The following is a 26,363-nucleotide window of genomic DNA, read 5'->3' as shown; positions in this document are numbered from 1 at the left end:
TTGGGCCTAGGCTCGGCTCGGAAACGCGCTAGGTTCGCTCTGTGTGGTTTGAAACGGCGTGGGGCGTTGTACTGTCTTTGGCGTGGCTTGGGCCTGCGGGCCTTGGGCCGTGTGTTGAGCTTAGGCTTGCGCTGCTGGGGCAATGACTTAGGCTGCCCTTAGCGCCTGGGCTTGTTGCTCACTGTGAGTTATAGGCTTGCCAAAAGTGGCATGGTGTTTGCTGCTATGGTGGCCATCGTGGATTGTCGTGGTCTAAATTCTTGAACGTTGGAAGTTTCGTTCGTCGTGGTTTCCGAATTTCTTGTCATTGTACTTTTCTTTTATGCTTATTCAAAGACTTTTTAGATAAAAAGTTCTAGGAATGAAAACGTACGAAAAATCTATGAATGCACCTGCAAAACAATTAACACTTAAGATCAAGGCCAAGAGCCTCACGCGCCTATGATGAATGGGGAGGGCTTTGGCAGAAGAATCTTCGATGCCAAAGTTAGAATTTGAGAGAGAAAGTGTTTAGAGAATTTTAGAAGAGAATTGGACTTAGGATTTTGGAGAAATGAGGGGATATATGTAGGGGTGTGGCCAGCCCTATTTGGAGAAATAGGGACCGGCCACTTATGGTGGTTTTTTTGCTCTAATTGCAAGATATTATGCCAAATAATATCGTGCAATTAATTAGGAAATTAATCAATTACTTTTGGTAATTAATCCCAATTTGAAAAGAATAATTGGGAGTTACCTTGTGGGTGTGGATTTGATGAGGAGTGATGAGAGGATTTAAAAGAATACCATTTTAATCACCTTTGACCTCGATTGAGCCGTTATTATTCGTTGCATGTGATTGGGAGTCCTGGTGTGACTCAAGGGTAATTTTATCTTTTTTATCCAAAAATCCACGTGTTGCCTTCATATTTTTCTTGATTATTTTTTGCTCCACAATATGCTTTTTTTTTTTGTATTGTGAAAATTGTAAGGATTACAAGAATACATATAGGGGATTGAGTGATTAGATGAGCACTCAATTAGGTCCTTAAATTATACCATACAGGCTGACCTAGGGAGCCTAACTAATCACCTTGAATTAAGGAGATGACAACAAGGAAAAGACCTCTTACAATTGCTAAACTCAAGAAATTAAGAAACATCTATTAACTAGGTAAAACACATCTCCTAGAGTTGACTTAAACCCTAAGAAACAGCTATACCGAGAAACCCTAATATCCAAAGGGTCTTGCAATATACTAAACACTAAGGCCTTGTTTGGTAGCCCGTATAACAGACCAGATAGAATAACTAGTACGGTTCCAGGTGTTTGGTGTTGTTTTGTACTAAATAATACCCGAACTAATTATACTAACCCCACACCTTTTATACGGTGTACACCTGCTAAGTTATCCAACCAAAAAGCTCTGTATTATTAGTCGGGTAGTCTCTCGCCCTCTTTGTTCCTCTCGTCGCTCGCTCTACTCCTCTCACATTGCTTGCTCTCTCCTCTGAATCCAAGGTTCTTCCTCCTCTTCTGAATCTGAGGTTCTTCTTCCTCCTCTCTGTTCCTCCCTCCTCCTATTTTTCTTGCAATTTTTCTTCTTCTCTCTCTGTTCTGTCCTCCTATTTTTCTTCCAACTTTTTTTTTTTCAATCAGATTGAATCAGATTGTTGTTTTTGTCTCTAATTTTGCAATTGATTTTATAAATTTTCAATTACTAAAGAACCCATATGCCTTCTTTGGGTCATATCCTTCATAACCATTCCACTTTTGCTGTATTGATTTGTAGCTAAAAAAAGAGAAGGATTGGGAAAAAAAATGATGCGAATTTGGAAGGTGGGTTTTTCTAGGTTTCTTGTTGTTGCCTTTGTGGTGGGTTTTGGCTCAGGGGAGCAGACGAAGAAGAAGAAGGGGGACAGAGGGAGGGATTTTTGGGGGGGGGGGGTTGCCGCAAAGAGATATGGGGAACAAAAGAGATGATTTCAGTTTTTTTATTTTTTTTATTTTACGTTTGATTCTCCTATCCGGAATAGTACTAAACATATTATAAATAATACGGTCATTAATCCAATACTGCACCAAACGCCTGACTAATTTGGTCAGTACTATTTGGTGGCTATTTATCCTAGCCGACAGAAATAGTCAGTACAGTCCGAGCTGCCAAACGAGGCCTAAGTAGCTCCAAAACTTAATATATATATATATATATATATATATATATATATATATATATATATATATATATATTAAAAAAAAATGGAAACGATGAAATTGCAGTGCTGGAGTGGACGGTGTAACGCCTCCTGAAAATCCACCAGGCATCAGCATTCAGCTCATTACCTTGTTTCCCATGTTACCGTTTGGTGGAATATTAACCAGACACCAAAATTAAATTATCAATCCCCATGATCATGAAACTAATAAACACCTTAATCAATAATTAGCAGCCCCCTTAGGTTTCTCACCGGACTCATCTCCACTATAAATTATTTCCCAAATCCTCACATTTTCTTCACTTAGTCAGCCCTCGGATTTTCATCAAAGACAAATACATACACACGTTCCATCAGTAGTAGTAGCAGTAAAGTACAATGGCTTCCCTAAACGTGGCTTTCCCGGTGGCAGTATGCCTAATATTCTTGGGTGCAGACCACGCACTTGCAGCAAGAAACGTGATTAATCCCATGCAGCCAGGCTACAACATCCCCATCGCGGCAAGGATCAAAACTGGAAACGAAGGGGATGGTAGACTAGCGAATTGCTGGAATGCGCTTGTGGAGCTGAAATCATGCTCCAATGAGGTGGTTCTGTTTTTCCTGAATGGGCAGGCTGATATAGGGCCCGACTGTTGCAAAGCCATTGCCACTATTACACGCCACTGCTGGCCTGCAATGCTCACTTCGATTGGTTTCACGGCTGAGGAGGGTAACATTTTGCGAGGCTACTGTGATGCCGCTGCATCTGCTACTAGTACTAATTCCTCCGCCCCTTCTTCACCACCTCTTGCTGCCGCCGCTACCACGCCTGTTCCTCCCGCCCACTAATGCCACGCCTGTCCCCTCCTGCCAATTAATGCCACCGTGTTGGTTTAATATTTGGCCCTTTAATTAGAGAATAAAAATATGTATCTTCATTCTCGAGTAGTACTACCTACTCCTTAATTTATTGAATGAATGGTAATTTTAATTGGGCATTTCTTATATGTTTCGCATCGGTCGAGTTTAATTCCATGTTCCCTCTATTTGTTATTGAAGTCTAGGAACTTGATAACTAAGAGATGGGCGGGCATGCTTATAGAAAATTCCAGATGTTGTGGAATACTTTCAGTGCGTCGAACGTCTCTTATATATGTCCGTAGCCAAGCTAAGAGTGCGGTGCATCATTTAGCCAATTTTGGCTTCTATGTGGTGGATGGAATGATTTGGTTTTAGGAAGTAGGAACCCCTGAATTTGTCCAGCATCTGATCTATTTCGAATAAATTTTTATCACAAATGGTTTCTCAAATTGGCACACCCTATCAAGATTGTTTTTAGAACTGAAAATTAATCAATATAGTCTTTCAAAATAGTTGTCGAAAATCAACGTGGCCATTTCATCATAATTCTGTCAGTTATGTGCTCATAACTTGTCCCATGAATTCTATTTAAATAACAAAAAAAAGGTAAATTACATTTTACCCCCATGTTTTCATACAACATCTTTAAAATATTTCAATCTCGTACATGACTTTTTATTTGATTACAGTTTCGTTCATGACTTATTATTTCTTTACAGTTTGGTTCATGACTTATTATTTCATTAAAAACTTAAATAAAAAAAAAATCGATGATCCCAATTCCAACACCACTTCCACTTCCCCTTCCAAACGGAAAAACAATTTTGGACTCCTCCACTTCGAGACGGAAAATGAGAGCCCTCATTTCCACTCCATGTTCTGATTCACCACCACCATACCATACACCCCTTCATTCTAAATACAGACTCCAGAGCCTCATCCACCACCAAATTCAACGGCCCCAAGGGCGCCGCGTTTACTGGAGTCTAGGACTATGGAGCTGGTTTAGATAGGGCTATAGGCGCCGCATTGAGGGGTTTGGCAGGTCAATGTGGTCATTCGTTTGAGGATGGAAGATTTATAGTTCTAACAGAGGATTTCCATCGAAGCCGATGAGGATTTCTTGGAAATGACAAAGAAATTGAAAGGGATTGGAACCGATTTCAGTTGAGAGCAATGACTAAAATATCGATAATATCGGCGAAATATCATCGATATTATCGTTTTTCAGAGAGACCGATATTTTCCCACGTATCCCCCTAATTGTCGTCAAAATATTGCGATATTATCGATAGTATTGATAATATCGCGATATATTCGATATTATCGAAACAATCGTCGTGGCTCCATCGTCAGAAAGGTAGCCGAGGCTGCGTTGTCACAGCTGCCCAGATCTCTCTCTGCAATCCAAGCCCAAACCCAAGATATGCACCTTAACGACGCCGATTCCACCGCCGTTATCGAAGTCGCGGTGAAAGAGCTCTAGAAACGGATCGTAGTTGTAGATCTGGAACCCGTGGTCTGTCCCCATGGCGAAGCAGGCGTGGTCTTGGTTGAAGCAGACGTGGAACAAAGACGGAGGCGAGCATGGCGCCGACGGGGCAGGCTCCGGGGGGGAGGAGGAGAATGGGTGGTTGTTGTGGAGGTTGAGGTTGGGGTTTGGGGGCGATTGGGGGTCGTGGTGGTCGTCGCTGAAGTCAACGACAGAGGTGGGGTTGTCGTCGGTGGGATCGGTAAGGAAGGTGGAGGCGGAGTTGGGGTCAAGCCAGGAGGGAGGCGAGAAGGCGGAGAGGGTGGGCATCAGAGGAGGGAGGTGAAAAGATGAAGAAGAAGATGGAGGGGAGAGATAAAAGAGAAACGTTTGAAAAGACGAAGAAGAAGATGTAGAAGAAGAAAAGTCTGAAAAGATGAAAAGATGTGAACGGGAACTTGGGAAAGTGAAAAAGTCTCTGCCTTATCACAAAATAAAGGGATAAACAATAATTACCCATTATCCCTTAATAAATAAATTATATAAAATATTTAGATAATATTTTATTATTTGTTTTTTTAAAACAACACCATATTACACTCTTGTATTATATTATTTTTCTTTTTATGATCAGAATAAGATAATCTTATATTATACTCTTATGTTTAGATATGTATATTTTTTTTAAATAACGTATTTCTCAATATTTAATCATCTACTATAAAATAAATTTAACTAATTTATATAATATATTTATTCCAAGATATACAAATTTTTTTTTTTTTTGTAAATGTTAGTATGCACTTATTTACAAAATATACAAGAAATTTACCTAAATTCGACTAGGCGCTAGCCCACCGCCCGACATTACATAATATTTATATGGTCGTTAAGATGTCTGCAAGGCTTGCAAGCTAATATTTATTATCTAGGATAAATTTCTATATTTAAAAAAACACCAAGGGGATTCGAACCCCTCCCATTTTACTCCTTCAACACCTTGACCACCATATCACTTATGTTTTTGTGAAAATATGCTAAAATATTTATATATATGGTTTTATTTTGAAGTCTTTTTGCAAGAAACAAATTTGCACATGACAATGAATCTTTGACAATTTCTTTTCAAGTATCTACTTTTGAACTACTCACCACGTTCACTCTATGTGGTACTAAGTCACTCATGCATCTTACCATATAATGTATAAAGTGTAAAATATTGTACTAATTCATTATATATAAATGATTATGGTATATTTGAACTTTTTTTCATTAATTACTACATATTTTCTATACTCACAATGTTTGCCAACTCGCTATATAATCAACTTAAATCAGTTAAATCCATCATGCAATACATTTCCTTCCAATTTTTTGTGATAAACTAATAGATAATTGACTAAATAAACATCATGCAAAGTAAATTTCCAAGTTTTTCTTACAATTTCCGTGGTTTTTATTCAATTTTTATCGATATCGATAATATCCCGATATTTCCATCGAAATTTCCGTGTTTTTGGACTACCGATATTTCCGATATCATCGATATTTTATACCTTGGTTGAGAGGGACTTGATTTCTCGTAATAGAAGCGGCGCGCGGGAGTGGTGGTTTCATTTTACGCATCGCTTTTTGGGATCCAAGTCTGATGCTTGCTCTTTTAATTTGGACATTTCTAGGGTTTGTTTTGGGTAGAGGAGAGGTTCTGTGATTTTCGCATTTGTTGTCGAGGCAGTCCAGCTCTGTCTGTAGAGTTCCCAAATCATCTTTTTATTTATTATTATTTTTATTTATAAAAATTGTTTTTTTATTATGTATTTTAGCTACATGATAATATTTAATTATAATTGTGGGACTCAAGTAAGCCTAACAATTCCTGACACGATCCGATAACCCGACACGACACAAAATTAACAGGTATTCGGATCAACACGATAACGAATTCGGTAACACAACACACGATAAGCAAAATATCAATTTTATAACCATAAAAAAATACTATAATAATTATATATATTAATTTAACAATTTTATTGTCACAGCCCATTGCGAAATAAATTATCAATGGCGTGGAAGTTACTAAATTACTTTTGGACGTTGAGATATAATTGAGTTATGTGGTGGTGTGGTTTAAGTTTAAATTTATTTGGACAAATTCTAAATTTTTCCTAAGTTTTGAAACACTTAGGACTCAAAAGTGTTTTCTTTGGTTTTGGTTGGTGACCCACGTGGACCACACACACACACACACAAACTCTCCCTCTCTCCCGTGCCTTCTCTCTCTCCTCCCTCTCGGATTTTTCAGAAAATCCGCACAAAACGTACGGACAAACTTCAAAACCAACCATACACGCACAAATTGAGGGTTCAAAAGGCACCATTGTGTTCCTGAGGTTCATACGAGTTGAATGGTACCATTTTTAGGTAAGAACTTATTCGAAAACTCGTGAAAACCCTAACTCGATTTTTGTCACTATTCATGCAATCGTAAAATCGTGTGTTTTTGAGGATTTCAAGCTCATAGGAAGCTTTAGGAGGTTCTCACGAAGCTCGGAGTGGTTCGTTGGAAGAAATTAGATGTCAAATCATCGAGAACGATGGGTTTTAAGATTTGCCTGAATATCGAGGCTTTTTCCGGTAGGTTTTTGGTGGTTTCAGAGCTCGACTCAGGTATGGTTTTGTGTTAAAATGGTTCAAGTTTCTTGAAGTTTGGTGTTAAAATGAGAGAGAAATTAGGGTTAGAAACTTTTCCAGAAATCGGCGAACAGTCGCCGGCGTCCGTTGACTAGTCGGGGAAGAAGAAGCATATTCCGTCAGTCTTGACGGAATATGCTAATGACGTAAGGTAACGCCGTTAGTTTTTAGACGGAATATCCTAGATTTTAATGGAATATTCCTGATGGCATTAACTACCCCCGTCAGTGTGCCAGGCACGTGCCCACGCGTGGCGGCGCGTGAGGGGTCGGAAATTTTTTCTAAAAATATGGGGATGTTCATGAGGTTGTGTAGATCACGTTGGTATATTCAAACTTCCCATTTGAGCATTGTATGAGAAGTTATTAGCTAGTATTGGTTATGTGCTTTAAATTAATGTTTTTATAGTTGTTTCGCATATAGGGGAGATTTATCCCGAGGACGAGCGCAGTCAAGGGCGACTCGGGGGCTACGACCCTTTGACATACTAGTGAGTGGGCTTTTGGTTTTTAGTATATACTTATATACTTGATATTTTCCCAGAAAATGCGTTAAATGAAAGTGTATGCCTTGAAATGCCATGCATATAAATTTATGTTCAGTATATGAATTAGTATATGATGCATATATATAATTGTGGTACTATGAACGCTCAGGTAAGCCCAAGTGAGTTTATGAATTGTGAATGTGAATAACGGTTGTGATTATTTGAGAAGCATAGAGCTCATAAACCTGCACCCCGGTGTTAGTGATTTAGCCAGAAATATGGCTCAAGCCTGTTTATAATGTCACCTCCTGTACCCTATGCTCACATTGGATCCAATTTAGGTGCACAGTCTTGTAGTACAGACCATTATAGGTGGTTCCGACTTGTAGGTGACTAGCGATTTATCATACAGCTATCATGAGAGAGTAGCACTGAGCATAACTATATTACACCCAGTCCTGTGGTACAGACAATTACAGTGGTTCCGACTCGTGTGTAGTGTAGTCCCATATAGGTCATTTGCAGTGACTCCGGCTAGATTGACTAATGAGCTATGAATTCGGCCGTATAGACTTCTGTAGGGGTTCCAACTAATATATTATTTACCATGAATTTATTTCACCTGAGTTACTTATTCTGTTTTATATTTTGCATGGTATACTTATGTTTATGGAGATGTGAAGCATGACTTGAATATATATATATATATATATATATATATATATATTTATAATCATATCCTATTTCTGGGTAAATTATACATGTTTTACGGCGAGGGGTTAGAGCATTTGATAATGAAATGATTTTTGGAAAGCTTTGTTTTTGCCCACTCACGTTTTCTGTTTTGCCCCCTCCAGGTTTTAGGTAAACTTGCTGTTGGTGGCATTTGAGGATCTCGGTGGTTCTGACAAATTATATATTTAGTAGGACATCTTCTGGTATTGCATAACTAGTACTTGTCCTACTGGACTGCACCTAGACTTTCTATGCTCTGATTATGAGCATTTACTCTTGTATCTCACTGCTAGCACTTTATGCTTATTTGTGTACATTAGCAGTTTTCGGTTTTTATTTATTCGTTATTTCTTATCCTTATCGCTTCCGCACACATGGCTACGTCACCCTCACGTGACGGCTAGAACGCCTTGATCTTTGGTCAGGGTGTGTCAGTTTGGTATCAGAGCCTAGGTTTAGTAGTCCTGTATATCTTGTGAATGATCTAACCATTGTGGTGTCTTCTGTCAAAACTATGCCGCCTCGTAGAGAGCCACGTCACTCAGCTGAGCCTAGTTTCCCTGATATTGCTCAGTTAGAGAAAGCTATAGCTTATGCCATTCAGGCTTTGCTCCGTCCTCCTCAAAGGACACCTCTTGAAACTGTGTATAATTTGAAGCTGAATCATTTCATGGGAAATGAAGGACATGAGGGAGCGGAGAAGTGGCTTAATCATGTCAAGAAGACTTTCCTTGTGATGCAGAGTTAGGGGAATCTTCCTCCTGATAGGTGGGTCGAGACGACTACCTGGTTTCTAGGTCCGGAGCCTGCATCCTGGTGGAGACAGGAGTCCTATCAGATTCCACCAGAAGTAGCAGCCGATTGGGAAATGTTTAAACAGTTGTTTCGGAAAAGGTTTATTCCCCCTGAGTACATTGATTGCAAGAAACAGAGTTTACACATCTGAAATAAGGAAAGATGTCAGCGAATGAGTATTACAAGAGGTTCACTGATTTGTCTCGATATGATCCGGAGGTTGATGCTAATCTGGTTGAGATGCTCCGTCGCATCAGGTTGGGTACTAAGAAGAAATGGCGTTCTATAGTGACATCGACTCCTTGTGCCACTTACCAGGAGTTTTATGAGGGTTTACTGCGGATTCAGGACTCAAAGAACATGCCCAATGAAAGTGAAGATGAAGAAGAAAAGAACGGGAACCAGAGGCGAGATGATAAAGGTAAAGGTCAATCATCTCAAGGACCTCGTAAGACCCATAATTTTAAGAGAAGTGGTGTCAGTTCCAGCTCTTTTAGTGGAGGTTTGAGCTCTAATGTGCAGAGGAGAGGTGGTAGATTCTTTGAAGGCTCGAGATTTCAGAGGCAAAGGGACTTTGATGGTTCAGGTGTTCCTTTATGCCGCAGGTGTAATAATAGGCATTTTGGGGAGTGTAGGAGAGGCAGTAGTGCATGTTATACTTGTGGACAGATGGAGCATAGGGCTACTCATTGCCCTCAGAATCAGTAGAGGCCCCAACAACCTTCCTTACCACCACCTGCGCCGACCCAGCAAACTTCAGGATCTGGTGGTTATGCTGAGACTGGTCGTGGAGGTGCTTATCATTATCAGCGCGACGCTGCTCCTTATGCTACAGGGCAATATCAGTACTCACAGGACTTTCATTATCAGGGTGGTTACCCTCAGTATCAGGGAGGTTCTATGCCATATCAACCACATTCAGCAGGTGGATCCCAGTGGTACCAGGGGGACAACCCCAGTAGGTAGAGATTGTTGCTAGCAGTGCAGGATCTTCGAGGCAGTCTGGTTAGCCAAGACAAGGACGAGGTATTCATGCCAGCAGAGGTCGTGGTGGACGACAGCAGAATTAGAGACGTATCCATAACATGACACCGCAAGATGGTCAGAACAATCTTGATTTAATCATGGGTATGTTAAATATTCTTAGTCATTTTGCTAGAGTATTGATTGATTATGGTGCTACGCATTTTGTTTTTTCTCATGCATTTTCTCAAATGATGCAACCTCATCCTACACCTCTAGGATATGATTTAGAGTTATCTATGCCTAGAGGGGAGAGATGTTATGTGGATTGGGTATATCCAAGATGTCCAGTGATGGTGGAGGATGTTATTATGGTAGCTAATCTTATTCCGTTAGACATTGTTGATTTTGATGTGATTTTGGGCATTGATTGGTTACACTACAATCGTGCCAAGATAGATTGTTATGGAAAGACAGTCACATTTCATCGTCCTGGATTACCTGAAGTTACATTTGTAGAATAACCTAGCGGAGTGAGGCATGATGTTATTTCTGCCATGAAAGCCAAAAGATTGTTGTGGAAAGGTTGTCAGGGATTTTTGGCTCATGTGGTATTGAATGATGATGTTCCTAGTATTATGGAGGATGTGCGTGTGGTCAGGCATTTTTTGGATGTGTTCCCTGATGATTTGCTTGGATTACTGCCAGATAGAGATGTGGAGTTCACTATTAAATTGCTTCCAGGTACGGATCCTATATCTTTGACTCCTTATAGAATGGCTCCTGCTGAATTAAGGGAATTGAGAGTTCAGTTGCAAGAATTAGTGGATAAGGTTTTATTCAGCCTAGTACTTCACTTTGGGGAGCTCCAGTTTTATTTGTGAGGAAGAAAGACGGAACCTTGAGGATGTGCATTAATTACACGCAATTGAATCAGGTAACAATTAAGAATCGTTATCCGTTACCTCATATAGATGATTTGTTTGATCAACTCCGAGGTGCCTGTGTGTTCTCTTAGATTGACTTGAGGTCAGGTTACTAGCAGTTGAAGATTAGAAGTGAAGATGTCCCTAAGACAGCATTCAGGACTCGATATGGTCATTATGAGTTTCTTGTGATGTCATTTGGGTTAACTAATGCACCACTAACTTTCATGGATTTAATGAATCGAGTATTCCAACCATATTTGGACAGGTTTGTTATTGTCTTCATTGACGATATTCTGGTATACTCTGAGACTAGTGCAGAGCATGTTAGACATCTTAAATTAGTGTTGAAAAGTTTGAGGGAACACCAGTTATATGCTAAGTTTAGCAAATGCCAATTCTAGTTAGATTAAGTGACATTTTTGGGACATATTATATCAGCTCAAGGTATCCGAGTGGATTCTCAAAAAGTGGCAGCTGTGGAGAATTGGGAACAACTTCGAACCGTCACTGAGGTGAAGAGTTTTCTTGGCCTTGTAGGCTATTATAGACGATTTGTTAAGGATTTTTCAGTGATTGCTTTACCATTGATGAGGTTGACCAGGAAGGATGTTAAGTTCAAGTGGGATGATAATTGTGAGCAAAGTTTTCAGCAGTTGAAGTATTATCTCACTCATGCACCTGTTTTAGCACTTCCGGATGATAGTGGTAATTTCGAGGTCTACAGTGATGCTTCTTTGAATAGTCTAGGTTGTGTATTGATGCAACATGGTAGGGTGATTGCTTATGCTTTGAGACAGTTGAAACCTCATGAGAAGAATTACCCTACTCATGATTTGGAATTAGCAGCTATTATCTTTGCCTTGAAGATTTGGAGACATTATCTTTATGGTGAGAAATGTAAGATCTTTTTAGATTATAAGAGTCTTCAGTATCTTTTTACTCAGAGAGATCTTAATCTTCGGTAACGAAGATGGATTGAGTTACTTAGTGATTCTGATTGCACGATTGAGTATCACCCTGGTCGTGCAAATGCAGTGGCGGATGCACTTGGTAGGAAGACTCTAGCTAGACTTAATGCCATCTATGATTGTCATGTTCCTCTCCTTGCAGATTTGAGGTCCACTGGAATGGAGTTAGGAGTGGAAGATAAAGAGGAAGCCTTATTTACTAATTTTCAAGTCAGGCCAATCCTAATTGATCGTGTGCTCGAGGCTTAGATGAACGATGAAGAGACCCAGGAAATAATTCAAGCAAGGAATCAAGGGAAGAAGAAAGATTTCAGAATTCGAGAAATTGATGGTATGCTTATGCAGGAGAGTAGAATGTATGTGCCGAATAATACAGAGCTAAAGAAAGAAATCCTTGATGAAGAGCATATTTCAGCATATGCAATGCATCCAGGAGGTACCAAGATGTATCATACCATTCGACCATTTTATTATTGGCCGGGTATGAAAAGGGAAATTGCCTAATATGTGAGTAGGTGTGCCATTTGCCAACAGGTTAAAGCTAAAAAGAAGAAGCCGTTTGGGTTGAGCAGCCACTTCCTATTCCACAGTGGAAATGGGAAAATATTATAATGGATTTTGTGTACAAGCTTCCTCGTACATAGAATGGTTATAACGACATTTGGGTGATAGTTGATCGGCTTACTAAGTCAGCACACTATTCCAGTGAGGGAAAAATATCCATTAAGGCGATTAGCTAAGTTATTCATATCAAAGATTGTGAAGTACCATGGTGTTCCAGTTGATATTATCTCGAACCGGGATCCTCGATTTACTTCTAAGTTCTGGATAGCATTCCAAGAAGCTCTTGGTATGAGATTACTTTATAGTACGGCATATCACCCTCAGACAGACGGACAATCTGAGAGGACTATTTAGACATTAGAAGATATGCTGAGATCTTCAGTGCTGCATTTTGGCGATGGTTGGCATGATTGTTTGGATTTGATGGAGTTCGCCTACAATAACAGTTACCATTCAAGTATTGGTATGTCACCATTTGAGGCATTTTACGGGAAATCTTGTCGTACACCTTTATGCTGGTCAAAGGTTGGTGAAAGAGTTTTAATGGGCCCTGAGATTGTGGACGAGACTACTCAAAATATTCAGGTAATTAAGTCTAACCTGAAAGTAGCCTAGGATCGACAAAAGAACTTAGCAGACAAGGATGCCACTGACCGGGTGTATAAAGTAGGTGATTGGGTATTTTTGAAGTTATCACCATGGAGAGGTGTTGTGCGGTTTGGAAAGAAAGGCAAGTTAAGTCCTAGATACATCGGGCCGTATATGATCACTGAGCGAGTTGGTGAGGTTGCTTATAATTTTGAGTTGCCTCTAGAGTTGTCCAAAATGCACGATGTGTTTCATGTTTCGATGCTTCGACATTATATCTCAGATCCTTCACATGTGATTCCTCCTCAACCTTTAGAAATTAATTCGGATTTGACTTACGATGAAGAGCCAGTGACTATACTAGATTGGAAAGATAAGAAGCTGAGGAATAAGACAGTGCATTTGGTGAAAGTTTTGTGGAGAAATCATTCAGTGGAAGAAGCTACTTGGGAGACTGAGGACCGAATCAGAGAGATGTATCCACGCCTATTTTATGATTATTACTGGATTGTAAAGATGGAATAAATTTCGAGGACGAAATTTTTATTAGGAGGGTAGATTGTCACAGCCCGTCCCAAAATAAATTATCGATGGCGTGGAAGTTACTAAATTACCTTTGGACATTGAGAAATAATTGAGTTATGTGGTGGTGTGGTTTAAGTTTAAATTTATATGGAAAAATTCTAATTTTTTCCTAAGTTTTGGAACACTTAGGACTCAAAGTGTTTTCTTTGGTTTTGGTTGGCGACCCTCGTGGACCACACACACACACACAAACTCTCCCTCTCTCCCGTGCCTTCTCTCTCTCATCCCTCTCGGATTTTTTAGAAAATCTGCACAAAACGTACGGACAAACTTCAAAACCAACCATACACGCACAGATTGAGGGTTCAAAGGGCACCATTGTGTTCCTGAGGTTCATAAGAGTTGAATGGTACCATTTTTAGGTAAGAACTTATTCGAAAACTCGTGAAAACCTTAACCCGATTTTTGTCACTATTCATGCAATTGTAAAATCGTGTGTTTTTTGGGGATTTCCAGCTCATAGGAAGCTTTAGGAGGTTCTTATGAAATTGGAGTGGTTCGTTTTAAGATTTGTCGGAATATCGAGGCTTTTTTTCAGTGGGTTTCTGGTGGTTTCAGGGCTCGAATCAGGTATGGTTTTGTTCATCTTGGTGAGATCTTCAAAATGGTTCAAGTTTCTTGAAGTTTGATGTTAAAATGAGAGAGAAATTAGGGTTAGAAACTTTTCCAGAAACCAGCGAACAGTCACCGGCGTCCAGTGACTAGTCAAGGAAGAAGAAGCATATTTCGTTAGTTTTGACAGAATATGCTAACGGCGTAAGGTAACGCCGTTAGTTTTTACACGGAATATCCTAGATTTTAATGGAATATTCCTGACGGCATTAACTGTCGCCGTCAGTGTGCCAGGCACGTGCCCGAGCGTGGGCGTAGCGTTTGGCCGTGCCTTGGCTGGCATGTGGCGGCGCATGAGGGGTAGGAAATTTTTTCTAAAAATATGGGGATGTTCGTGAGGTTGTGTAGATCACGTTGGTATATTCAAACTTCCCATTTGGGCATTGTATGAGAAGTTATTAGCTAGTATTGGTTATGTGTTTTAAATTAACATTTTTATAGTTGTTTCGCATACAGGGGAGATTTATCTCGAGGACGAGCGCAGTCAAGGGCGACTCGGGGGCTAGGACCCTTCGACATACCAGTGAGTGGGTTTTTGTTTTTTAGTATATACTCATATACTTGATATTTTCCCAGAAAATGCGTTAAATGAAAGTATGCCTTGAAATGCCATGCATATAAATTTATGTTCAGTATATGAATTAGTATATGATGCATATATATAATTGTGGTGTTGTGGATGCTAAGGTAAGCCCAAGTGAGTTTATGAATTGTGAATGTGAATAACGGTTGTGATTATTTGAGAAGCATAGAGCTCATAAACCTGCACCCTGGTGTTAGTGATTTAGCCAGATATATAGCTCAGGCCTGTTTATAATGTCACCTCCCATACCCTATGCTCACATTAGATCCAATTTAGGTGCATTGTCTTGTCGTACAGACCATTATAGGTGGTTCCGACTCATAGGTGACTAGCGATTTAGCGCACAGCTATCATGAGAGAGTAGCACTGAGCATAACTATATTACACCTAGTCCTGTCGTACAGACAATTACAGTGGTTCCGACTCATGTGCAGTGTAGTGCCGTATAGGTCATTTGCAGTGACTCTGGCTAGATTGACTAATGAGCTATGAATTCGGTCGTATAGACTTCTGCAGGGGTTCCGGCTAATATATTATTTACCATGAATTTATTTTAGCTGAGTTACTTATTCTGTTTTATATTTGGTATGGCATACTTATGTTTATGGAGATGTGAAGCATGACTTGAATATATCTACATATATATTTATAATCATATCCTATTTTTGGGAAAATTATACATGTTTTACGGCGAGGGTTTAGAGCATTTATACACCTAAAAACTATAATAATTATATATATATATATATATATGAACAATTTCATTTTATTTTTTATTTTTTTATTAAGGAGTGTGATTAGTTTTTAAAATTTTAAAAAGAGTATGAAAAAATGATGGTGAGATAATTTCTCTTAATAAGTGCATATTTTACAGTTTTTTGTCCTCTTATGTAAATATATCAAAAGTGAGGGTAAAATAGGAAAAATAGGGATATTATTGTCATTTTGTCAAAAGGTACAAAATTACTATTTTGCCCTCCTCATGTCAATATTGTATATTCAAAAGTGGGGGCAAAATTGAAAAAAAGGGGGCAAAAAGTTGACACGCCCATCTCCTCTCACGTTCTCCTCAAGCGCAACTGCTTCAGTTCATTCAAACTATCCAAAAAACATCAAGATTTCACTTACATGTATGAAAAATTGATTGTGGGACAATTTCTCTTAATAAGTGCATATTTTTATCTTATGTAAATATTTTGATACAAAATTATCATTTTGCCTTCCTTATGTAAATATTGTGCATCAAAAGTGAGGGCAAAATAAAAAAAATTGGGATATGATTGTTATTTTGTCAAAAGGTACAAAATTACTATTTTGCCCTCCTCATGTCAACATTGTGTATTCAAAAGTGAGGGCAAAATTGAAAAAAAGAGGACAAAATGTTGACAAGCCCTCTAATAGAATATATATATATATATATATAATATATATATATGTGTGTGTGTGTGTGTGTCTATATTAAATTTAATTTACAAAATTGGTGACCATTGGATCGGCTGAGATTTAATCTCAACCGCCCATTGTGTATTAGGTTGGAGGCTATCCTTCTCTTCTCTCTCATTCACTCTGATCTCTCCAGTCCAGACTTACTCTCGCGCCGTCTCCTTAATCCGCATCTCTCTCGCATCCTCCTCCGTTCACTTCCTTCAACTCGACTCCGGCAGCCATAAGAAAACCACACATAAGCTAGCACACACGCTAAAGGTATGAAATTTGTACTTTTTGTCACAGCCCGTCCCAGAATTACTAAATACCGAGGACGTGAAATTACAGAAACGCCCTTAAACGGGATTAAGGTACGTAATTTTGGTGTTTGTTTTACACTAAGATCTTAAACTAGGGTTTAGATTTACATTTGTTTGGTCTAATAATTTTGTATTGGACTTAGGTGGGATCCCCACCTCCTGAAATCCTTCCCCAAAACCCGTAGGTTGTCTCTCTCCCTCTTTCTTCCTCATCTCTCCCTCAGAAACACTCTCTCTCTCTTACTCTCGAACTCTCTCAAGCTCTCGGACAAACACCAAGAACAACCACAAACGTGCACCAACGTCCAATCTAAGATCATCTTCGTGATCTTGGGAACTTCACGAGCACGGGGGTATAAGTTTCAGGTAAGTTTCATTTCTAAAATCCTAGTTTCAAAACACCCCGTGAATTGACACTGTTCACGAACTTAAAATTGGTTGTGTTTTAGGCTAAAGCAAGATCACCACGAGTCTTAGGAAGTCCTAAGGAGGCTCGGAGTGCCTCGTTTGAACAAAATGGACGTCGGGATCGTCGGGTTCGAGTTTGGCCGAAATTGAGGAATTTTGGAAGGTATGATCTAGTTGTTTTTAGGCCCTAAAACCCTTCCAACGTGATAGTACATGTTAAATGCTTCATTTTGGTATAAAATTCGAAGAAATTGGTTGAAAAACGAAGGAGAATAGTGGATTTGAAATTTTTCCAGAAACCGGCGAACAGTCGCCGGCGACCGGCGACTCGCCGGAGAAGACAGGGAATCTTCCGTCAAGTTTGACGGAATATTCCGACGCCGTTAGTTAACTTTAACGGAAACCGTTAGTTTTTAACGGAATATACTAGGATTTGACGGAATATTCCCTAACGCCGTTCACTGTAGCCGTCAGTGTGCATGCCACGTGGCCGCGCGTGGGCCGCGCGTAGGTCCGTGCCACGTCAGGCGCGTGGGGGCGCGTGAGACCTCCAAAAATTATTTTAAAAATATGGGGATGATCCTGAGGTTGTGTAGGTCACTGTGGTATATTCATATACCCAATTTGAGCATCGTATGAAGAATTAATTACCTAGTTTGGTTTAGGTGCGTTAAATGTGCGTTAAATGATTGTTTTAAGTTATTTCACTTCTAGGTGGAACTTATAACGAGGACGAGCACATCCAGGGGCGTCAAGGGGGTTACGACCCGGCGACATACCAGTGAGTGGGCATTTGTTTTTATATATACCTATATACTCGATTTCCCCAGAAATCAAATTTAAATGAAAAGTATATTGAAATGAAATATGATGTGATTGCCATGCATAGAATATTATGGATATTATGAACTGTCGTATGATGCATATATGTGTGATGGTGCTGTGGAAGCACAGGTAAGTATTTAATTAATATTATGATGATGATGTTGATATATTGAGCTCATATCCTGCACCATGGTTTAGTGCTTATAGTATTCACCGCATCGCACGCTCGCCTTGGATCCAAGTAGATGCTGGTCGTACAGTCCACGCGGAGTGGGTACGACGGGCCAGTCGTAGAGTGTTAGTGAGATTATGACTGGTGGGTGACCTTAGGTTATTGTATACAGATGATTGATGAGAGAAGCACTAGAGCGAATATTACCATGAGTCGTTCAGACTACATTAGGTGGTTCCGACTTATGTGCAGAAGGCCGGACAGGTCACGCGGAGTGACTCCGGCAGAGAGTGAGATTGATAGATGATGAGCTCTAGGTTCAATCGTTCAGGGCTATTAGAGGGCCTCCGATTGATTATTTCTTTTACCTGATTATATTATGTTAATGCATTCATACTACACTGTTGAAATTGGCATGGTACATTCTTTATTGAATCTGTTATAAGATTGATGATTGAGACAGTTGAGATATATATGCTATATACTATTTTTCTGGGAAAGTATACAGGTTTTCCAAAAAGGGGTTATAAATGTGGATTTATGAAATGATTTGGAAAAGCTTGATTTTCGCCCACTCACGTTTTCTGTTTTTCGCCCCTCCAGGTTCTAGTTGATAGTTGAGGCGTTGGTGGCCTACGAGGACTGCTTCGGCGTTCTGACAGACTAAATAAATGTAGGATTCACCCGAGGGTGTTGTAAATTAGTTATGTTCCTACTTGACTGCACCTAGATGCTTATGCTCTGTTTATGTGTGTTTAGTACACTCTTATGCACATAGAATGCTCGGTTGTAAATAACTGCAATTAGTGGTTTTCGTTGACTCGTATTTTATTATTAAATCGTTTCCGCTTGCGTTATGGTTACGTCACACTCACGTGACGGCCAGCACGTCCTAGTCTTCGGGTTAGGGTGTGTCACTTTTGGTATTCCGTGTTTTTTTCAAAAACTAGTGATTTGGGTTTTTTGTTAAAATTAAAACTAATGGCCAGGAAAGGAGGTAATATATTTTTATATGGTATAGTACTATTGTTTTATTTCTTTTCATAATTATTTTGGTAAACTTCTCATAATTTGAATGGTTTTTAATGTTGGGTTTTTCTATACTTAATTTATGCGGAAGAGAGTTCTGATCTAGAAAACCTTACTAAAAACATCATCAACATAACTCTTGAAAGCAATAGATCAAGTCAAAGTTTCAATACAATTTCCTCATGATGATCGATGAAAATTGATGATTTTGTAAAAGAAATAACATGCAAGCTTTGAGTTCCATTGTCAAGGTTTAAACTTTTGAGAAAGGCTTCACAACCTTTAATATTTTGTAATAGACTAGTAGTGTATGAATATTTTTTTATTAGGCTTTTATTTTGGAGTGTAGATGTAGTACTTAAACGACAAATGTGTTTTAATGTTTTGAAGTAATATTTATGTGGCAATGTGTGGTATGTGAAAATTTAAGGAAAAAAATATATTTTTCTTATAGGGTCATAATGGGTCAGGTCACTCTACCCGTTGGGTAAAGTGACCCGACTTGTTAATGACCCATTAAGATAACATGTGTGACACGACATAATCCGTTAAGATAACAGGTGTTGCACGAAAACGACACGAACACGATAGACATGACCCATTTGCTAGGCCTAGACTCAAGTACGTGCCACACCAGCTCATAACAGATTTCTTACAATTTTTTTATGGAAGTACCAAATTGATTTTCGACACCTATTTTCATGAACTATATTGATCGATTTTCATTTTCGAAATCATCTTGATGGAACACATCAATTTCAAATTATTTTGGGTCTGTGGGATCTCTTTTTTCTTCACACATAGATTATTTCAAAGACCCTACGATCTTTGAATATCCCGTCCTAGAGAATGACTAGCCAATTGATCTGTAAAATATGAGGGGTAAGAAAATAACTTGTTCAATGATCTCACAAACTCTAAAACTTCAGTTTTCTTCAAAAATAAGTATTTAAAAGGATAAATTGCCTATATAGGAAAAACAAACCAAGAGATTTTGCCTACAGAGACGTGTTTTATAAAAAATTAAAATAAAAAAAGGCTAATTTGTTGTCGACATTTTGCTTATTTGTGACACACCTCGACCCAGAAAGTCCACTAAGACTCCGAATCGAGTTGTATTGGCCGACACCCGGAAGGTGACGAAGCCATAAAGTGTGATGATGTGTAAAATGTGAATAAATTTAATCCTAAAAGTGCCTAAGTACACGAGTGCGCGGTGAGCGGATATGGACCCATTTCACACGCGATGTCAGAGCATAAGTAAAGTATAGTAAGGTAAGATAAGGATTATACCATCATAGGAAGCCACCAGTACTGGGATATGCCACGAATCCTCGTCGATAAAGAAAATTTGCTACTAGAACATGGAGGGGCGCAAAATAGAAAATGTGAGTAGGCAGAAACAAAGCTTTTCAAAAACCATTTCTCTTTCCAAAAATAATAACCCCTCACCGTAAACCCATACAATTTCCCAGAAAATAATGATACATACGTATATAGAAATCATGCTTGAGAGTAGTGAAAACCAAGTGTATGCCATGTCAAGTATCTTAGAAATGCAATAGGTAAGACAAATGTTATGAATCAATATAAAATGATATGTCAGCCGGAGTCACCTAATGTGACCTGTACGGCTGAACCTATAGCTCATCACTCTAATCCTGCACACGAGTCGGAACCACCTTTGGTGGTTTGTACGACAGGGCTGGGTGCAAATAAATACGCTCAAGTGCTACGATCATGTGAAGGCTGTGCGAATAATCTGAAGGAAATATTTGTAAAACATGTTCATTTAAGCAACATCTATAGCATGCTATTAACAATTAAAAGGCAGAATCATGCTTGCATGCACTTAAAACAAAACATTAACCATGAAATTCAAAGCCTAGTAGATTGGTGAACCAAGACTCAACTCAAATCAAAGTGAGTTGAGAAATTATACCTTTGTAGATTCCTCTTTGCATAAGCAAAGGCTAATCACCCAAAGAGAGGGCCTTCATTCCTTGCATCTTAGATCTATGGATTTGGATGGATGAAATAGGTTTCTCCAAGTTCCCAAAATTGAGAACCTCTAAGTCTCCACACCAAGGATGGATTGATGAAGAAATGAGTGACCTAGAGGAAGCAAGATTGCTAGTTAATTTCCTCTAGGGTGGCCGGCCTCTTTAGAGAGAAAAGAGAGCTTTGTGTTCTCATCCTTTCTCCAAAAGAAACCCTAAATGAATTTTGGCTATAAAGTCATATTTATACCTTAATTCATTGGAGTGGCAAACTTGTAAATAAGTCCAAAACCCACTCCATCTCTAAATGGCCGGCCATAGGGATTCATTGGACTATTTGGGCCTTTGTGAATCATTATTCATTAAGTTGTCATACAACTTAAGTCAATGGACTTGACGTTCGAAGCCCATTGGGCCTTAAGGTCCAAAACTATCCCGAGGTCTTTAACGAACTTATTCATTTAATTAATTAACATATTAATTAATCCTTGCCATAAATAATTAAACCATTTAATTATTCTTACTCATCTCTGTTGTTTCTTCAATCTTTACCTTACACGGTGTACGATCCATTAGGTTCCTTTTAGCGAGGCAGTGGGCGATTAGAACTCTTTCAAACCGATTGTGAATTGAAACTTACTTTCAATTCTCCCTTTAGTGATTATACACGTTTAGGGCTTCCACAAACCATGAGTGACACCTAGCAGCATATCATGGTTACCCAAGCTAATCAGAAGAGGTGGAGAACCTATTCAGTTTAGGATTACAAATGCAATACGGTCTTTCTCTAATAAAATACTCTTGACCACATTGTTTGGTTTGATAGTTTATTCATGTCTACTATCCAATGTGATTCGTGTGCTTATATGATTACCTTGAATGTGATTTGGAACGACTTCCTAAATCTCATTCATACTCTGATCAGAGATTCTTAATCATATCATAGAGTATTCTCCCTTAAACGGTTTGAAGGTTAGAGATCCCTTGTTGCGCATTCACTTGCCTCCATAGCTAAGTGGCTTAACCCCAACTATGCCGTGGACACCCTCCTGATGGAGTGACTTTGACATAATCAAAGATTAAGGACTTAACCACAAGACAACTATGATGCCTCAGGTCAAAGGACTACTTTGCATTATCCTAACCATGAGTTCTCATGTGACATGAATATGAGAACTCTTCGTTGATCGTGTTCAGTGAGCTCATTCTCTATTGAGCACCTACGTACTTGTCTTGATGTCACACACACCAATGACTCGAGACTAGTCACTCTCCCTGAGAGAAGACACAACACGTACTGATCTTAACGGACTGTCAATGCCCAATTGGCAATCCTATGATCAGGAACGTTTAGGATGTGTTTACGAAAGAATGGTCTCATGAATCTAACTTCTTTAGATTGCATTCTCCCAATCACATATTCCTTGGACTTATCGTTTAAGCATATAACATTTATATGAGACGGCTCAAACAATAATCTTTGCCCTTTATATTTAAACTACATTAGTTTAACTTTGTGAAATGTCCGTAAAGTATTATCATATGATTGGTTTTAGGGCACATTTCCAACATAATCGCGGGTCACCTACGAGTTGGAACCATGTAATGTGGTATGTACGACAAGGCTGTGCACCAAACTTGGATCCATGGTGAGCGTGCGGTGTGGGAGGTGAACATCACATGAAGGACTATGCCCTGGTCACGGGTGGGAGCATTAGCACCAGGGTGCAGGATAATGAGCTCTAAATGCATCTCAACATAACCATACACACTACAATCACTACCATCAATATATACTCACCTGAAGCTTACCTGAGCATCCACAGCATCAAACAACAATATGCATAACTAGACTAATGCATGTTCTAAAATGTAATGTGATTGACATGGCATCTAAAATCGTAAATCCATTTAAAACAATTTCTGGAAAAACGTAAAGCATATATACATATACATGGAAAATCAAAAGCCTACTTACCTGGAGTCTGCTCTAGAACTCCCTAGCACAACATCAAGGAGTCACGAACGATCGGCGTCTAGAACAATTATCAAACCATATCTCAGAATTCCTGTCAATAAAACACTTAAATTACATATCCTATTCGGGATGATCCGTACTTTGGATTCTTGATCCGTAAGTTTCTAAAATCCTCAAATATTATGTACTAGAACGTATCAAAGTTTAGTGATGCTCCAATGGTCGGATCGTCGACTGCTATAATAATCGGGTGGCGGTCCTTAATGAAACTAGGTTCAAATGGTGGAAATTCGTTAATCGGACCTCACAAATGGTATCAAGGTATTCAAACTTAACCTAGGAAGGTCAGGGGATACCTCGGCCCACGCGCCGCTGCAGGTGGCGGTCGGCCGCCCCAACTTGCCAGAAAATTCAACTATTTCCAACAATTAAAAAATTTCACAGAAATGAAGATCTTGATGAGTAGAGCAACTTTCATACCTGCGATCAAGGCCAATTTTTCCAGGAAAAGCCCCAATTTCACGAAAATCCGTTGGAACCCTAGGTTTGGGTGGTTCTTGATTCGTCCTCAAATGAACTCTGACGCTCCAACCACTGATTAGGCTTTGTTCCAGACCTCTTGAGGGGTGTTTTGGTGGTGGTAATTGAATGGAAACGCTTTAGATTTGATGGATCTCGGCCACGGGTCTCAAGGCACCCACAGGTGCAAAACCCTCAATTTGAAACCCAATCCTCTCAAATTTGAAGTGGAAATGGTAAAGGAGGAGTAGAATTGATGATTGGGAGTGATTAATCGGCCCAATTCAACGGAAAAATGGTGAAATTCACCGGAGAACCCACCGGTTACAACCCGGGTCGCAGGTCGAAAGGGAACCTGGCCGATTCCTTTGTTTTTCCTTTCTCTCCTTTCTCTCCTTTCTCTCCTCACCCATTGGTCACCCTCTTCTCTCTCCTCTCCTCACTGGCCGGTTCCTCCCTCATTTCCTTCCTTTATACTCCATCTCCATTACCCATCACCATCTTTCTTTAAATTTGGGCCACACACGTGGCATTCCAGATTTTTCTCCAAAAATCTGGTGGTTTCTTGAACTCATTTAATTTACTAAAATGCCCCCAACTTTAACTATTTCATTATAACTCCATATCACGATTCGTTTGAGCCCACGCACCCGTAGCGATGAGTACTACGAGGATACACCAAGAAAATGAACCTTACTTGACACGACACGGTAGTCAACAAAAGTCAACACTGTGCTTCAAAGGGCATTTTCGTAAATTCACTTATTAAAATAATATAAATCATAATTTTTAGGGACGGGCTATTACAATTTGTCTATTGGGATGATTGTCTCAACCCAATTGGAGTACTTTATTTTATTTGCGTTTTCTTAGTTCTGGACCAAATATGGTTCGTTGGATCAAATATGAACGATTGAAAACAAACCAATAAAAACAAGCTTACGGCTAAAAATAAATGACCCGTCATCAACTCAAAAAGGTATCTGACAATAGTTATTTTTTATCAACTTAAATTCTCCCTCTCTTCAACAATAGTTGTCATCTCCTTCGCCCAAACTCTCCCTTTCCTGTGAACGGTTTCGAAAAATTTGCAGCCGACTTTCTTTTCGTTCGAAAACTTCCTTCTCATTCGAAACCCAGTCGAAGTTGTGTAGTTCTTGTCATCTCTGGCCCAACGTTTCAAGCTCACTGCACTTCCACACAATGCTTTAGAAAATTAGGCGAATTTGGTTTAAGACTTTTCCAGTTGGTTCGACAGAAAGGACATGATGCTACTAACTATTCCTAGTTGTAACCATAATTCTACTCCTCATACCAAGCCAACCTTGATTTCCAGCCAATACTTGGAGTTGTTTTAATTCATCCACATCATCAAGTATGAGAAGAACCTTTTTATTGTGCAAGAACTTCTATGTGAGAATGCTTACTTCATCTCAAATTTATGCGATCCTTTCCTTCAAGAGCGAGAAAAGAAGTCTTTTCACAAGATCAATGATGAGTCTATATTATACCACATATTTTACCCTATTCTTAGTTATAGTTTATTGGTTATTTTGGTAGAATTTTGATACTTTGTTATGTATTTTTAATGTAGGAGAGTTCTTCTTGAGCAAAAAGTGATCAAACAGATGAATTTTGGAGTGATTCCAATTGGCGAATGTTCTTGAGTCTTTCGAGATGATTTTATCCAAATTTCAGATTTTTCTACCAAGCCGTTTAACTGTGGTGATGAAATTAAAACCCAACGCGCAGCTTTCCCAGATTGACATTTCTGGACGTTTTGGGCATTTTGGAGGTCAAAATGGCATATTTTGAGGAAGATTCCTTCTCAGGATTTGTTAGAGACGTCTTCAACTTTCAAAAGAGACCTTTTAGGACCAAATCAGAGTTGATTTGATTGGTCAAAAGTCTGATTTTCTGAGAAGTCCGAATTTCAGTTCAAATAGGAAACCTTTTCTAGTAAGGATTTTATTTTGTAGTATTATAAATAAGGTTTTTTAGCCATTAGGGTTAAGGAGGGGAGAATGCATGCACTACTTTGGAAGATTCAAGTTTATTTTCAAGGTGTTTTCTATCTGTGTTCTTAATAATATTTTGTTTTATGATTGTTAGTAACTAGTTCGTTTGCTAGGGCGAGGCCACAAGCCTTAGCAAGAATATGTAGTTTCCTTAATTTGCTTATGATATTGTTGACCCTAAAAACTACCAAGCCTACGTGGCGCGCATGCCAAGTAACTAATAAGCTAACTATGTCCTTCAATTATGTGTGGGGTGTGCCAACTCATTGGCTGAGCTCGACCAGGGAGTAATGTGTTGATGTTGCATTGGGTTCATTGCTAACTTCTGCATCTTGCGATTATGGCCTAGGAAGGAACACATCTCAACCTTTAGGTTCTAGAGCCAGAAGACAAGGCTGCTAGTCCTGCGAAGTTCATAAATCATTGGCACTGGGTTCGGTCACGGTGATTATATTCGTGAGAATATAAGCTCATCGAACTAGCACCATACTGTATACACATAAATACTTAAAAAAGATGTATGTCTTGATGGTAAATGTGGTTCAGCCGTCGGAATGCCGAACTCTGAAACTTACATGCAAGTATCCAATCAAAAAACAACTCGGCGTTCTATGTGTCGAGCCTAGTAATCTGTAACACCTCACTTCACCGAGAAG

General features: G+C 39.2%; 1 protein-coding gene and 1 long non-coding RNA gene across 2 annotated transcripts; both read left to right on the top strand.

The window, feature by feature from the left end:
- The first annotated feature begins 2,574 nt into the window (after positions 1 to 2,574).
- Positions 2,575 to 3,027, top strand: LOC103408285 (egg cell-secreted protein 1.2-like). The gene has a single exon (XM_008347142.2). It carries the CDS (start codon positions 2,575 to 2,577, stop codon positions 3,025 to 3,027), a length of 453 nt encoding a protein of 150 aa, XP_008345364.1.
- Positions 3,028 to 17,735: 14,708 nt separating this feature from the next.
- On the top strand, positions 17,736 to 19,020 carry LOC139195811 (uncharacterized). The gene is made up of 2 exons (XR_011580846.1): positions 17,736 to 17,947; positions 18,767 to 19,020. It is a non-coding gene; the product is annotated as an uncharacterized lncRNA (long non-coding RNA).
- The last annotated feature ends 7,343 nt before the right edge of the window (positions 19,021 to 26,363 follow it).

This window comes from Malus domestica, chromosome 01 (assembly GCF_042453785.1).
Source record: "Malus domestica chromosome 01, GDT2T_hap1".
NCBI lineage: Eukaryota > Viridiplantae > Streptophyta > Magnoliopsida > Rosales > Rosaceae > Malus > Malus domestica.
This window is presented reverse-complemented; position numbering and strand designations above follow the sequence as displayed.